This window comes from Asparagus officinalis, chromosome 8 (assembly GCF_001876935.1).
Source record: "Asparagus officinalis chromosome 8, Aspof.V1, whole genome shotgun sequence".
Lineage (NCBI taxonomy): Eukaryota > Viridiplantae > Streptophyta > Magnoliopsida > Asparagales > Asparagaceae > Asparagus > Asparagus officinalis.
Genome location: NC_033801.1, coordinates 89,369,723 through 89,386,721, shown reverse-complemented (window position 1 = coordinate 89,386,721; position 16,999 = coordinate 89,369,723). Strand labels below are relative to the sequence as shown.

General features: G+C 38.4%; 2 protein-coding genes across 6 annotated transcripts in view; one reads left to right on the top strand and one right to left on the bottom strand.

The window, feature by feature from the left end:
• LOC109851231 (probable apyrase 7) overlaps window positions 1-5,389 on the top strand; it is a 20,386-nt gene extending 14,997 nt beyond the window's left edge. Inside the window, exons 3-5 of one of the 5 annotated variants that reach the window (XM_020421268.1) lie at window positions 829-2,946; window positions 4,220-4,502; window positions 5,042-5,389. In XM_020421268.1, the coding sequence (XP_020276857.1) occupies window positions 1,140-2,946; window positions 4,220-4,479 (2,067 nt within the window). In that variant the 5' untranslated portion in view covers window positions 829-1,139 and the 3' untranslated portion in view covers window positions 4,480-4,502; window positions 5,042-5,389. Of the gene's footprint in view, window positions 1-819; window positions 2,947-4,219; window positions 4,526-5,041 lie in introns of all 5 variants that reach the window. The other 4 variants (XM_020421270.1, XM_020421267.1, XM_020421271.1 and 1 more) reach the window with 4 other exon arrangements.
• LOC109822407 overlaps window positions 5,890-16,999 on the bottom strand; it is a 24,310-nt gene continuing 13,200 nt past the window's right edge. Inside the window, exons 2-8 of the mRNA XM_020388604.1 lie at window positions 13,779-13,962; window positions 11,405-11,490; window positions 11,274-11,316; window positions 11,135-11,191; window positions 11,011-11,065; window positions 10,703-10,788; window positions 5,890-6,277 (exon numbers count right to left, since the gene is read on the bottom strand). Coding sequence (XP_020244193.1) covers window positions 6,137-6,277; window positions 10,703-10,788; window positions 11,011-11,065; window positions 11,135-11,191; window positions 11,274-11,316; window positions 11,405-11,490; window positions 13,779-13,931 — 621 coding nt within the window. The 5' untranslated portion in view covers window positions 13,932-13,962 and the 3' untranslated portion in view covers window positions 5,890-6,136. The remainder of the gene's footprint in view (window positions 6,278-10,702; window positions 10,789-11,010; window positions 11,066-11,134; window positions 11,192-11,273; window positions 11,317-11,404; window positions 11,491-13,778; window positions 13,963-16,999) is intronic.

Sequence of the window (16,999 nt, the reverse complement as noted above, 5' to 3'; positions counted from 1 at the left end):
GGATTTTTGACATTTTCTGTGAAAAATTAGGATTGGGTTAGGTGTTTGTAAGTCAGTCTCAATGCATAATAAATTGGTTTAGTTTCTCTTTATAAAATTGTGGTCACAAAGAATGTTGCTCATCTTGTTTGCTCTTGATCCCCGGGTGAGATTCTTTGGGAATTATAAGTATTCTGGAAATTAGGTAATATCTTAGTTCATTCAGATTCAAGAGAGCTGCTGTCCCCCTGGTTTATTCAGATTTGAAAGATGATAAATCTCATTGTAATTGAGGCAATTGAAAGAATATTGATCCATGTTGAGGACCGGGACTAAAAAAATATTGTTCCTTTTTAATCTTTTTTTGTTTCCTTCCAGAATGAGGATGGGATCTCAGGATGAAAATTCTCGAACACACTGAACTTTTCATATATTTCAAAGAAATATGTATAAAAAGTACATGTGAAAGATGCAGCTAATATTTGATCAAAGACATAAAATCTAAGTCTCCTTCAGTTAAACCCCACAACAAACACAAAACTTGAATTTCTTCAAAAAATATGGAAATAACAAACAAAAGTTTGATATATACATCTATCAGTTAACAATACCACTTCAGATCATATAATAATATTAACATTTATTCACTCGAAGTCATTAATGGAAATTATAAAATATTTTTCTTTGATGGCAAAATGAAACTTTGGTCTTTAGCTTATTTGTGACTTATACTGTGGCTGGAAATTTACTTGTAATTGCAACATGTGGCATTCAGGTTTTTGGCAATGATATTGAATTGTTGACAAATTGACTGGGCATGTTACTTATTACTGTTTACAGTATTTGCAGAATTCAGTTCCAGTCTGGTCAGCTGTGAAATTGTCTGCCGTACTAATGGATGATAAGGGAATGAAAAATTCACCTATCTTGTTTGCATATTTGGCATTTTAACAGATGCAATCATCCAGGTTCCTGGTTTTTGCATTGGGAATTTCTTTTAGCAAAGGCAAGACTCAGTGAAAAAATGTGATACAGAAGCAATCAAGCAACTTGTTTCTGCTAAAAAAATGTTTGTGATATTTCATTCACAGAATGGTAGAGGTTAATTATTTCCCAAGCAGGCTATTGTTATAGCTCTGCCTCAGTTGCCCTGGAAAGAAATGCGACTTTCTGCCTCTCTGCAAGATTTCTCAAGATCTGCTAAATCAGAGCTACGGGAAGATGGTTTTGACCTTGAGTTCAATAAGGGCCTTCATAACAAAGCTTTTCATGTTTTACAAAGAGATGGTGGTGCATCAAGCTTTTCCAAGGAGAAATCCTTATCAACTCCACCCTCATGGAAGAAATGGATACGATCAGGCTTGATAGGTCTTATCGCCTTTCTCCTATTATTTATTTTGATTTATGTATCCTCAAGGTATTACAATGATTCTTTGTCACATAGAGCGTCAGAGTATTTTGTGATTCTTGACTGTGGAAGTACTGGCACTAGAGTTTATGTTTATGAGTGGTCAATTGTTCAGAGTGTAGACTATAGGAGTTTACCCTTTGTTTTAAGATCTTTACCTGAAGGTCCTGAGAAGAAGTCTACTGGACACAAGGGCCGTGCCTATCAACGGATGGAAACAGAGCCTGGTTTTAGCAAACTAGTACATAATGAATCTGGCTTGAAGGCTGCTGTAAAGCCACTTCTGCAGTGGGCAGAAAAGCAAATACCAAAGCATGCTCACAAGCATACGTCTCTCTTTCTATATGCTACAGCTGGTGTTCGTAGGCTACCAAATTCTGATTCGGAGTGGCTTATGGAGAAGGCATGGTCTATTCTAAAGAAGTCATCCTTTTTGTGTCAGAGAAATTGGGTTAAGGTTATTACAGGAATGGAGGAAGCTTATTATGGATGGATAGCTCTCAACTATCATATGGGTATGTTAAGTTCTTCACCAGCTAAAGAAACATATGGCGCACTAGATATGGGCGGTTCCTCATTGCAAGTGACATTCGAGACGGAAAATCCTATAAATGATGAGACAGGTATAAATTTGAGCATAGGCATGGTCAACCATCATCTGAGTGCATATTCTCTTTCAGGATATGGCCTAAATGATGCATTTGATAAATCAGTGGTTCATCTTCTTAGACGAGGAACAGGCAGCTCAAGTAATGGAAAAGTTGAGCTTAAACATCCATGTCTGCAGACAGGGTATAGAGAAGAATATATATGTTCGCAGTGTGGTACATCAAACCAAGATGGAAGTCCTCTAGTTGGAGGCCGAGCTTCAAGCAATGGAAGACATGGTATGCCTATTGATTTGATTGGTACCCCTCATTGGGAAGATTGTAGTACACTTGCAAAAGCAACAGTCAATCTGTCTGAATGGTCGAACCTCGGTTCTGGAATTGACTGTGAACTAAAACCTTGTGCCCTTGCTGAGAACTTACCTCTACCACGTGGGCAGTTCTATGCCATGTCAGGGTTTTTTGTGGTGTATCGATTTTTCAACTTGACTCCTGATGCTACCCTTGATGATGTTCTAAAGGTGGGTCGTGAATTTTGTGAAAAATCATGGCAAGTTGCAGAGCATAGTGTTGTTCCACAACCCTTCATAGAACAGTACTGCTTTAGAGCACCATATATCGTATCACTGTTAAGAGATGGGTTGCATATGACGGATAGCCAAGTTTTTATTGGATCGGGTAGCACCACTTGGACTTTGGGGGTTGCTTTACTTGAGGCTGGACAGGCATTCTCAAGAAAAATAGAGTTTCCCGACTATAGCATATTGCATGCAAGCACAAATACTGCTGTACTTCTTGTGTTGCTTTTGATGTCGGTTATACTTCTCTGTTGTGCAATATCATATGCTTTCAACTGGACTTCCAAAATTTACAAAAGATCATATCTTCCTCTCTTTAGGCATAACAGTGCAAGCCCTTCCATTTTAAACTTCCAGAGGTGGAGCCCTACAAGTAAGCTTGTTTTCATGAGATACCAATTTAGCCTTACCAATTTTCTATTTAGTATATGCTCTCAAACTGTTTCCTGTGCCTAGATTTTTATTTTATTTTCTATCACATCTATGTTACAACTGAATCTCAACAATCCATGTCCATAATAAGTCTGCCTATTGACAATAATTAAACTCTTTATTGTTGGCTTTTCAAGTTTTTTCCTTTATCTGAATTGGTCCTTCATTGATCTCTGAGGAGAGCAAGTTGTGAGAGGAGGAAAAGAATGGAAAGGGAGCATCTTATAAGGGGAGTACACCCTAAATTCTAATGATATATACATGTTAGTCTGAGCAGAATTAGCCACGGAAGGTAGTTTTACTGGTAAAGGGTGGACAAGGCCCTTCAGTATCTTTATTTGCATTGTTCTTTCCAACAGTTGATGAGCACAACCGTAAGAGATTTTTCATTTTGTAGGAATGGTACGCGTACGCTCTTAAACCCGTTGATTTAATAGATACTTCAAGCCCTGGCTAGATTAAAATGTTTGATTATCTCAGTTTCCCCACAAAATCAAATTACAGTCTACTTGGCATTACACTCCCTTTTCAAAAACCTTCAAAGATAGACTCTACTACTCAGTTCATTAACCAGTCTTTTCTGTTGTTGGAGAGCATCAGTTCTGTTTGTTTGTGCAGCTAGTGATCTCGGGTTGACCATTAAAGCTCTCTGCAAACTAGCTGCTGTCTTATTCACTTAATCTTAGTTCACACTTTAAATATTGTTAAATTTCCTCATAAACACATGGAGTTATCATCAATTGTTCTGTCACCAATTTATCACTTTATATGAATGGTACTCCTTCAGTCATTACCCTTTATTATTGAATAGACCTCAAGCCTTGGCTATTTCTCTGTTTCCCTATAAAACCAAATAACTTACTCTGCATTTAACACTAACCTACTCAAAAACCTTGAAAGTTTGGCTCCAAATCAGCTCTAATCAGTTCATCAGCCAGCGTTCTCTATTGGTTGGAGAGCATTGGTTTTGTTTGTCCGTATATCAACTGCCCTCTGGTTGCTCATTAAAGCTTCTTTGTAAACTAGCTACTCTCTTATTCACTTAGTTCAGGTTCACTATGTATATGGTTAAAATTTTATCACAAATACACAGTGTGAACATCAAAGTTCTTTTTCTCTCTGCTCGATTCTTCTAATACAGAATTTTATTTCGATAGAGTGATATAAAAGCAACATTCAACACAATTTTCTTCTCTTTCGGTTTTCTTTTGTAGGGGACGGAAGAGTTAAGACACCACTCAGTCCTACGATTTCTGACTCTATTCAGCATTCGTTTGGCATGGGAGGCAGCAACATTCAGCTCACGGAGTCTTCCTTAAACCCCTTAGGTTTTGTGCACAGTTTTTCTTCTGGAAGCTTGGGTCAGATGCAGTTTGGAAATGGTCTCCGTGGTCAGACACTTCAGAGCCGTAGATCCCAATCTAGAGAAGACCTTAGTTCTTCCTTGGTGGAAGCTCACATTGGAAAAGTCTAGTATATGTACTCAGATGAAGCCTGGTATGAATCATCAATTTCTTCTGGTAAATTTCACGAAACCCTTTTGGGGGCTTTCAAACAAAATCACCTTCACCTTTAAATTCATAAATCATTGAAAGCGACTTGGAAATTCTCGTAAAATGGCATTAAAGAGAGTAAAAATTCTAAAGTAGTATTTTGACTTTTTTTACCGACACTTACCTGAAAAGCTTAATGTGTAACTTGTATTTAGTAGATAGGTGTAAATTTCAGTTATCATGTGAGTGGCACATGACAAGCTTAAAATAACTGTTGTCAGTCGTGATCCTCAAGTGAGACAAATTCAGGGAGTTTTCTCTAATTTATAAAGGTCAGACAGATTTTATGCAAAAACCCCCAAAGTTCATGGGGGATTTTGTGGAATTTACCTTTTCTAACCAGTTTTATTTTTTGAATTGCATAGAATGAGAATTCAGTAAGTGGAAATTGCTTTTGATATATAATATGTGAACAATGGTTGGCATTACTTTAATATTTATAATTTTGGAGTTCATAGATTTATTTTGAGTGTTCTCTAACAGCAGGTGGGAAATACTAATGACCAAGTTCTGCTGGATGGTGTCAGGCTTCAGAAGATTTTTGATCGTCATGAGATTTCAAGTTCTTTTGATGTCATATAGTTTTGGTTTCTAACATGAACTCTTCAATTGAATTAATTCTCTTGTCCTTTGTTTATTTAAGAGAAAACAGCTTTCTTGATAAGGTTTGCATTCATGTATATATGAATGCTGTCTGTTGGTAGATTGCTGCCATTCTAAAAGCTGATGTAATACAGACTGTTTACAGGTGTGACTACTGGCTTGAACAAGACCAGCCTGAGTCATCAGTTAATATTTTGGGTTAATTTATCATTATCATTAAATTCTGTACTTTGGTCTGGTTTGTTAAATGTTACTCCTTTTCCTTCTCGTTTTATACTGGATTATTCAAATATCATTCTATCTGTGGATTCTTTCTTTACCAGGAGGAATCTTGATGCGTTAGGGCGATGATCTCCTTTTCTGTCTTTCGCCTCTCTAAGAGATGGGCGGGCCAAAGGAGCTCCGTTTTTGGCCTTTTAAAGGATAAAGAATTCGACATTGTTATTTATCCTTGAAAAGATCTACAAGGGTTTGCAGTATTGATCGAAAATTGTTCGTATCACCATTTGACGCACGTTGTGCATCCATATGGTATTCAGCTAAAATTAATATGCTTGATGCTAGGAAATAACATCTCACTAGAAAATTTGATACGTGGAGTGGCAAAAGTTAACTTAGACAGTAATTCAAAGGGGAAAATAAATAAATAAATAGAAAACTTATGATTAACCATTGACATATGCCATCTACTGACAGTTCTCATTCAAAATTACCAAAAGGTGAGAGAATGGCAAGAATCCTACTATCAAGTGTTATTACTTAAAAACAACTATAAATTGTAAATTAGTTTCCTAAGCATTTTAGTGACCTCTATGCAGCTAAATTAGCTTCCGGTGCTCGGAGTACCATGTAATTACTTCCCTGAGGGCTCTCAGAAAAAGAAAAGAAAACAATATCCGAGCCCCAGATCTCTTTCAGAGCAAACTCTATAACGACAATGTGCCCTTGAATTTTGTTTGAGCAAATAGAACATAGTTACTTAAGTGGAGATTGTAGAGCGAATCCATTTCTACGATAAGGTGACCCTGATGGAGCAAGAAGGCCAAGACTCTGCATCACTCGTGTCCTTCTTTCGCTGAGATTCAAGGCGTCATCTCCAGGTGCACCGGTCATGGTCTGAAAAGAACGATGATATGCATTAACGATTAGAAGAAGCATGTGAAACAGAACAAAGGAAATTTAAAAAACCAAGAATTTTGGAGGGTTTTGCACAAAACTATCATATAATTTTTTTTAAACTTAATTTTACAGGAGAACTACCATGATCTTTCAAAATTGTGGAAAAATATTATGAACAGTTAGAAATCGCTGCTGATTGGAAATTCGTGACCTTAGTGACTTGAATAAAGGTCCAATATTCTTATACACATATAGCAATCCACAAAGTATGTCATAGAGCGCTTAATTGGAAATTCATTGCAACCTCCATCTATGCCCCTACAGACTAAGACTAAGCAGGCAGAGAGGTCTGTTGGTGGGAGCTTCATAGAATTAAACTCATGTTCCCCCTCCCTTGGGCCCTATTTGGAGACTTTAATGTCACCCTTTCAGCGGATGAGAGAAGTGGCAGATCTGCCTCCCTCTCAGATATTAACAACTTCCACCAACTCATCAACTCTCTGCTTTTCATTGACCTCCCCCTCAATGGTAAGAAATATACCTGATCCAACATGAGATCCTCCCCTATCCTAGCCAGACTAGACAGATTCCTCATATCCTCAGACTTTGAAACCAAATTCCCTTCCTCCGTGCAGTACTGTCACCCTACCTCATGTTCAGACCACGACTTCCTCATCTTAGATACTACTTGTCTCCCCCCCAAACCCCCTTTCAGGATGGAGAAGACCTGGCTCTCTCATCCAACATTCTCAGCTTTTGTTTCCTCTTGCTGGAATAACTTATCCTGTAAAGGTAACCCCATTCAGTCCTTTCACCTAAAACTCAAAATCCTCAAAAAAAGAATCAAGAGATGGAGGAAAGATATTTTTGGCTCCAGCAACTCCAACAAGTCCACCTATCTTAACACCATCCTTTCCCTCAACATCTTGGAAGAAAGCAGACTACTCCATTCCTCTGAAATCAATCTTAGAATAGCCCTCAGAAATAATCTCTCCTCTCTAGCCAAGCAAGATGAAACCTACTGGAAACAAAGATCTAGAATCCAGTGGCTGCGAGAGGGTGACTCCAATACCTCCTTCCACAAAATAGCCTCTGATCACAGAAGAAAAAACTTCATTCCTCATATCACCTTTAACAACTCCCTTGTCCTCTCTGAGGAAGAGAAAAAACATGCCTTCTTCCATTTCTTCTCAGACCTATTCAAAGATAAACGCATCTCCTCTCTCCAGTTAGATTGGAGCCATTTATACCCTCAGCCTAACACCCACCTACACTCTTTAGACATCCCCTTCTCAGAATCTGAAATCAGAGCTGCAGTCTTTGGCCTTCACCCAGACAAAGCCCCTGGTCCAGATGGCTTCTCCATCCTCTTCTACCAAACCTTCTGGGAAACTCTCAAACCAGACATCCTAGCTTTTTTCAACCACCTCTACTCAGCCTCCACTCATCTACACCACATTAACCGCTCATTCATATCCCTCATTCCCAAAAACTTATCCTCCACTCATGCTTCAGACTTCAGACCCATTAGTCTCCTAAACGGCCTCCTAAAAATTTTCACCAAAGTGTTGGCCAACAGACTCGGCCTTTTTCTCCCGTCATTAATCCACCCTACTCAATCTGCTTTTCAGCATGCTAAATCTCCTATTGACTCCATCATTCTGGGTCATGAGTTGATTAACCAGTGCTTTTCCAAAAAGATCAAGGCCTGTATCATCAAGCTAGACTTTCACAAAGCTTTGATTGTGTTAGCTGGGATTTCCTCATGTCCATCCTTCATTCTAGAGGCTTTGGGCCCAAATGGTGTTCTTGGATCTCCTCCATCCTGATATCTTCTTCCTCGTCTGTCCTGGTTAACGGGTCTCCAACCAACCCTTTCTCCTGTCATAGGGGTCTCAAACAAGGAGACCCCCTCTCCCCTATGTTATTCCTTCTCGTGGCTGATGTCCTGTGCAGGATGCTTCATAACAGTTGTGATCATGGGGATCTCTCTGAACTCCATTTGAAGGGTATGCTCAATGACATCAAGTCCTTGCAGTTTGCAGATGACACAATTGTTTTTTGCAACGCCAATCCCTCAGACATTAGTAATCTCAAATCTATCTTATATCTCTTTGAAATTACCTCTGGTCTATCCATCAACTACTCCAAATCTAACATGTTCTATAGTGGTAAATCAGCTACCAAGAGGCCCCTCCTAGCCAACATCCTCAATTGTGCCTTTGCATCACCTCCTTTCAAGTACCTTGGCCTTCCCATGAAAAGAGGATCCCTCTCTAGGGCTGACTAGCAACCTCTACTTGACAATCTCCACCATAAGCTTTCTATATGGAAAAGTAAACAGCTCTCCATTGGGGGAAGACTGGTTCTTCTCAAATCTGTCCTCCATCCCCCTTTACTACATGTCCTTCTTCAAACTCCCTTGTTGGCTCATCAAGAAGATTGACAAAATCAGATGTGACTTCCTTTGGGGTAGTGCCAACGCTAACTCCAAATCCATCCACCCTGTCAGATGGGATATAGTTTGTACTCCAAAAGCCTGCGGGGGTCTTGGGGGTTCCAACCTTCACTTATTCAACATCTCCCTCCTGACTAAATGGCTTTGGAATTTCCTTGACAACAACAACCATGTAGGCAAAGTCCTCCAGTCTATCTATCAATCCAACCTGCACAACCCCTCTCACGGGTGTCATAGCTCTAGATTCTGGAAAGACGTCACCTCCTGCTACCAATTTTTCTCTGGATCTATCAAATGGGCACTAGGTAAAGGTTCTAGGATTCTCTTCTGGGAAGACAAATGGCTAGGAGACAATTCCCTTGCTAGCTTATTCCCCAAGGCATATCTCCTGGCCTTCTCCAAATTCATTCCAGCAGTGTCCCAAGGGAGATGTTTAGGAGGAAGATGGTCGTGGAGACCAATCCTTAGGCGACCAACTTCTGATATCGACAGAAGCCAAGTGCAAGCTCTCTACCAATTCCTCCATGACTCCAATCTAGCTCCTTCTTCATCTGCTGACATACCTTCGTGGCAACTTTCAGCTTGCAAGTCTTTCACTGTTAGATCCATGTACAGATTCATCATGGATAGAGGTCACCACTACCCATATAATGTTGTTGTATGGAATAAGCTGCTGCCTAGCAAAGTTCAGTTGTTTAGTTGGCTTCTCAGTCTAAACAGATTGAAAACTAAAGACAGATTAGCAGCTCAGGGCTGGCTGGCAGACCCAACCTGCTCCTTCTGTGACTACCATGAGTCTCACGACCACCTTTTCCTCTCATGCAATTTCTCAAAGAAGATCTGGGTCCCATGGCTATCTAAAATTGGTATTGTTTCTCTCCCATCGAGCATCAACCACTGTTTCTCTATCTGTTCAGACAAGTCCATCCACGCATCAGTTCGTCTACTATGGGGCTGTAGTTTTCCCACGGTCTGTTGGGTCATTTGGAAAGCTAGGAATGACTTCATCTTCTCTAATCAGTCTTCCTTACCTCAGCATATCATCAACAAGGCGGTTTACTTTCTTCTTCTCTGGACAGGTGCCTCTTCTTCCAAGAAAACTAGTAAGTTGAACAAGCTCATATTTAGCTCGGGGCTCCCTGATATTGCGGAATCTAGTGCAGACAGCAATGGACTTCTAGGTCCTCAAGTGTAGTGGCCTCTCTGTTAGCAGTTTTCCTTTTGTCTTCCAGATCCAGATCCTAGGGATTTTGATGTAGAGTGGTTATACCATGTTTTGTTTTGTTTTTGCTAGATGTTTTGTCTTGATCTCTTCATGGAGACATCTTTTGGTGATTTGGCTTAATCCCTCTAATTCGGAGTCTCGGGACAAATCACAATCAGATATCTTTTGTATAAACTTTTTATTATTATTATTTATACATGATATGGCAGTCTGCCTTATTTTCATTCGAAAAAAAGTACGTTAGGGTTATATATATATAGAGAGAGAGAGAGAGAGAAATATGGGTATGCTTGGTACCAAACATAAAAAGTTATGCTTGGTAGTGATGTGTCACATCTCCCTCCACTCATTCAAATATGGGACCACATTCGGGTAATGAGTGGATGAGGATGTGACACATCACTACCAAGCACCAAATTTGTGCTTGGTACCAAACATACCCATATTTCTCATATATATATATATATATATGAAGGAAATAAGAGCAAATTTTTCCAGAAAATGTCCATGCAGCAACTTATTCTAGCTGCCGACAAACATGGTATGAGAAAAGGTTGTCAATGTTTTTCTCTAATAAAAAAAAGTTTATGGAAGTCTTGAGCAAAACCCCCTAAATTTCATCATAGTCTTTCGAAAAATACACCAAGAACAATTACACAGAGGAAGATTGAAAATTAGGGGGGGAAAAAACTAAAACCATGGAAATAAAATTGCGACTAAAAATACAAGTTGCAGTCACCTTGGAAGAGCTATCTCCTTTTTCCATTCCCTGCATCTTGTCTTGCTTCCGTTTATTTGTTTTTTTGTCATCCACTGTTGCAGTGTCTGCAAAATAAGTAGTAAATCAGTGCAGATCAATCATTAAATTCATGAACTGCAAAGCCGCAATCAAGCTCCATTTAGTTTATGAAATTTAATACACAATATATAATTAACTAAAGCAATAAAAATATGCCAAATAGAAACATATTCATGATTTCATACTAGATAACATGCACTATGATATAAGGTAATGAGCATAATTTCCTTGAAAGTACGTATCTTAACCTCTTGATTCGGAGGCTTTTCTCTTATACATTCCAGATCTCAGGCGAGAAAGTTCCTATACTCATTCAAGAAAATGTAAGCTTCAGCACTCAAAGAACCTCTACTATGAAAAGACTAGTAGTACCTTATCCACAGACTTTTGAAATGCTTCTCTTCTACTAAGATTTTCTTGCTTCAGCATCTGTAAAGAAAAGTAGCATTAAGTTGACAAAAAGCATGCAAGTGCGAATAAAGCATGTAGCGAGGTGTTTCATTGAACTTACATTCTCAAACTCAGTATTGTTTTTTACCGGGTCAACGTACAAGCTGTATAAAAGATTAAACTGTTAACAAATTATTATGAGATAGAATAATACTCGAACACGCAATAAAAAGAAGTGGTTCAGCAACTTACTACTCGTAACATCCATACATACGAACCAGAACTCCATTTTTTACTCTTTTCTTCGGTCTGGAGCTTACACTTCCCTCATGAACAACCTAAACACAACAAAGGTGCTTCTGAATTAAACTAAAGAATGGGAACATAACTGGTCCTCCCATGCTGTGATCATTACCACAACTATCAAGCCTCGTCCCAACTGTCATCTATAAATAGACTCCATATGTACATTCATGTGAATGCAAATTTACAATAAAATATATAGTTTAAATAGTGATATTATCTCCAAGACACTTTCCAACAAAAAACATTCGCGTTTCTGACACATACATATATTCACCATAAATTATGTAAATGATGAAGCATGTAAGCACCTTTTTAACCAAGAAAAAAACCCAATTGTTTTCTGGATCATTTTTCTAAAAGTGGGTTCTTGGAATAACAGCTAATTCATATTATATGAGCCTCTTTAAATAACTATACATATATTGAGAAGAAATGTGCATATATAGCCATGAAAGCAAGTCTGTATTTGGAACAATTTTGGTGTTTCAGCATCTTGTACTCATGTTGGAACACGATACTCATGTCTGTATCTGTATATCATAGATGCAAATATACATGGCTGCATCATCTTACCTAGGTGGTATCTACATGTGATATCGCTGTAAAAGTTATTTGTCTCAGAATAATTTAATATTTGAGTGACCAAGAAACATATCATATACCATTTAAGGAGTTATATGTAATCACATTTGTTAGAATTTCTGTCACATTCAGTTGTCGTTGCTTGGCTCAACTTCAAAATTTTGCAATTTACAATTGTTGTCATATGTCTTGGTTTTGATGTATCAGGTTCTTTCAACTTGTGTTAGAGGTTGATTGCAATTGCAGTTATAATTTAGACCTCATTTGCAACTTAAAAAGGCCGCAATTGCACCTTTTTCCCAGATCTGCATAAGTTGTCGACTGCAATCAGAGACCATTCTGCAACTGCATTTAACAGTTGCAGTGAAAGTTATAACTGACCAGAGTATCCCACTTGTATGCAACTGCAGGTACAACCCTTGTTGTCATGTGAACCCAATAGCCTATAAAGTATCATTATGTTTTCTGAAAATGTTGATTAAAGCTATTTTAGTTTACAAAATAAATTACTTCTTTTGAGGACATTACACCTGACTTTCAATACTAATTGAGTCCCCTAACCAAGCTGTTTTTCATGTCATTTCCATCTTTAAATCAAAAAGACTTGTTCTATATTAATGATGGATCTAATCTTGATATTTTCTCTCCAATGTAACATAAAAGTTATGGGGAGAAAAAAATAATTAGAAGCATATGAATATATGTGGATCAAAGGATGATGTATTCTCAATGAAAAGATTAAGCAGGTCTATTGAAATCAGCGAGTTTCATGAAAGAGAGCTGGAATTTTGAATGCTCTCCAAATCAATTGCAACATCACTTTCAAGTTTAGGAAACAAGAAGTCCCCATATCTATGCCAATTTGATATAGGTTTTCTGAGTGGAGAATTCAAATATTTAGCCCTTTTTGTTGGATGAATAAATTGAACTAATTTAATGCTCACAATTCTTCATACAAGAAAGAAACTTGATTCTAGAAGAAAACCATGAGGCTCTCTATTGGCGACGATGGAGTAACAATCTGAAACGTTCTTCATTATGTATGTTGGGATGAGGCCCGTGCAAATAAGTAGGTGTATGATCCAAACCAGTCTCCAAGGGGACCTAACCCTAGTAAGGATATGATTTTTGCCTCTTCTTTCCCTGTATAGTAATATGTAGAGGTCAAATAAAGGGGGGAAAAGAAAAAAAAGAAACAGATACATTTTCAATCTAATAGTCATATCTCTTACATCCCACATTCGTGGTTCATGGTTTATTAGTGGGGGTGTCAACAAGAATCTCTCATTATTATACAGTGTAATTATCCTCTGACTGTTAGGAAAGAGTAGTATGCGCCAGAACTACCAATTTAGTATTTTAACATTTGCTACGAAGGCAAGCTACAATAACCTTGTATTTTGCTGAGTAAGAACTATATTTATGTTAGATAGGTCAAGTTATTCATTGATCCTAGATGATAGATCACCTAAAATCAACTACGTGCAAGAATCACACACAATGTGAAGACGTAATATTGATGTGATCCTGGTGACTGCTGCAAAGAGACCACAGAAAACTGTTAGAAAGAAAGAAAACTTAATTGTGCGTTTTATAGTGGAAAGAGGACTATTTTGGTGACAGTCGATAAACTTACACGTACAGGCTTTACGATGAATGGATTATAAAGAAAGACAATTTTCCATCTAAGGAAGCAATGTGTATCACAGTAATAAGGTGTCATAAATATGCAATATACCTGACCAGGCCACCAACAGTTACGAGTTTTTATCCAAGCAATATCCCCAGGTTTGAACTGCTTCACTGACCGGTCATCCCTAGAGATAGTAGCTTCTAGATCATTATGTACACCATTTCCATAAGATCCATTGCTAGCCACCTTCCTCGTCATAATATTTACCAGAATAAACAGAAGCAACCACCTACAACAACCATGCTTGCTTAATGACATTGTAAATATTTTGTTGATTTTCAGAAAGAAAACGTGATGGGAGGAAAGAGGAACAATCTCACAGACAGCAAATACATCATAGGAAGAAGGAATAACAATTGACAAACAAAATATCCGACAAGTCTACAAAAAGTCAATGGCCAGCAAATATACCACTTGTGAAAGTAAAGTCTACTGCATTCAACAATTCAATGGCCAACAAGAACTAGCATGGTGCTATGCCATAAAATGAACTTTGAGAAACAACCAATAAGAGTATGATATGTGTCTGATCGGAAGGTCGGCAATGGCAATAGACTGACTAACTAGGCATCCCCTTGAGCAGCATGGCTGCCCGTCTGTTACTTGTGATCGGTCACTACCAGCTCGCCAAGAGCCAGATCAAATGTCGAAGCCCGAGCCATGATTGGCACCCTGTCCTCAACAGCAAGGTAAGATCAACACTCCCTTAACATGAGGTAGTGAATCCTAACTAACTCAGGTAAGGGCGCAAACGAAATCATCAAGATTTTTCTCCTCCTGCCATCCTAACTACCTCGCCCCGTACCAAAGGGAAACATGGACAACTCGGTTACAAAGGAGGCTTCCCTATTGCTCACTTGGACCAACGAGATGACGCTACATGGACTTCCCTCTCTCCCCAATCTACCCTCCCAAGTTAGTATAAAAGAGGTCAGAATGGTAGGGTAAACCCAAGTCTAATTTCATTCTCAATTTGATTTTATTTCCATCTTCTTCCTCAAGTCATTGTTAAGCATCGGAAGGTCATCAAGACGTCAAGCCTCAGTGCCTTCTAAGTTATAACGTGATTTGCAGGTGGGAATCCACCAAAAACATCTGCCGACCAGGAGAGGAGCCCCTACAACAGTCTCAGCTCCAACAACTTACTCTTCATCAACTGTTTTCTACCCAAAACACATGACACATAAAAATTGTCTATCGAAGACACTATTGAAAAAAAAAGAGCTGCATTCCCGATCTGGGATGCATGTTCCTAATGAGGAACATCAGCTTGAAAATGGTTTTTTGAATAAATGTGAGTCACAAATATAATATTTAGATATTAGTTCCTTACAAGCTAATAATTGGATATAAATTCCTCACAATGTGATACTCATTGGTTTTAAGTCTCTCTAATTAGAAAAATCCAAGAACTGAGAACATTCCATTAAATATAACATAAGCCCAAATATTGGACCTAAATGTATGTCTCTCTTTCCTCATCCTCCCTATCTGCCGAGCATTTTTTCCTCTTTCATTTCTCCTTCATGGAAGTGTGTAAAGTTTTTAAAAGCCTCCACCTAACCTGCCTAGGCATAGACCTAAGCGGTACCTTGGCCACCTATCCAGTGCCTAGTATCTAGGCAGTACCTAGATTGCGCACCTAGGTTTTGGAAGCGCTTAGGAGAGCATGTTCTACCTACATGTACTGCACCCTTTAGAGATTAATCATGCTTTCCTCCATTGCAACCTCTACGTCCTCCAAACTCCAATTATGAGCACCTCCTCTATCTCTCTCAACCTTCAGCAAAACCTCCTCCAGCACCACTTAAGAAATATGTCTAGATGTCAGTCTAGCGCCTGAACTTTCTATAACATTGGCATTTACTATCAGTAATTGTAAAAACTAAAAAGTAAGAAAACGCCTAGTCCCCTCCTAGGCTTCCGCCTAGACGCCTAGGGTCTAGACGCCGAGCCAACGCCTAGCCCTCCTAGCACTTTTTGTAACCTCGGAAGTGTGCCTATATCTCCAGTCCAAATCATACAAATCATCTACGCTATAGCTCCGCTGCTGCTTGGAATGCAAATCCCAACCTAAAATCTCATATAGATGCACAATATGACAATTCACCTGGTCATACCCAAAAACTACTAACCATGAACATTAATTGAGTTATGCATCGATTGGATTTGTAAGAAAATATATGGGTCCTATCAAACAAATTCTGATATTAATCCAGATATAAACAACAAATCCATTTCCATGAGAATGGATTTAATTACAAAATTAGGCTTCTGCTGACAAAATTCCTCCTCATTATCAGGTAAATTGTCTTTTATGTTGAAAACTTCTTCATTGTCTTCCAAGGAGCTGATTTTATCATCATCATTCAGGTCTTCACCATCATCATTGTCTACATATTTGCAATCAAAGCCTTCATCGATATCATCTACGTCTTCTACATCAGTAATGTATAGGACTTCATCATAGTCAAGGACTTACAAAGCAATAGTGAATAAAAGAGATGAGAGTATCATAATAGGTAATTGAGGGGACTTGGGTATTTCAACTGAAATGGGAACCAAATGGATAAATTGGCTTGACTTCTAAAAAGGGAGGTGAATTTGCTAATTAGTTTAGTGAAGATAAAACTAATATATTCAAACCTTTGATGAGTAGAGTATTTGGATGAAGTCGATAACATGGGGACTTCTATGAGTGGACATCACTGTAAAGGACTACTCAATTTTGAATTTATGAATCCCCATAACCCAAATTTGATATTTGCTAGGGACCTACAACCTAAACCCCCTTTGGGATTATAAGACCAATATCCTATGAGCCTAGAAGAAGCCTAAACCTTTAGATAAGGGGGATGAACCAAGATCAAGCCCCTGAGCAACAACTTCAAATGGTTTGGATGCCACAAGATTCAAGAACAACATAAAATGAACCTAAAGAAAATTCTTGATCTGAGTCATCTAACCAACTAAGAGTGTTACCTACAAGGCAAAAAATCAGTCACTCGCGATTTTTGACTTGATGCGTCAGCAACTGACTGTACTAGATTTAGCTATAAAAGAAAAATGTGAGCAACTATCTAATGCCAGACTAGAAATAGTATTTTTTAGCTAATTGGCTAAAATCAAGAAGTACACGGGCTAAGAATAACCAAACTAATGTGCCACCTTTTTGGCAAATTGGCAGCCCAACATCGTAGTTAAAAGTTTCCAAGTAACTCAGGTAACTTCTATCTAAAGCAAATATCATCACGGGTGCAATGTTT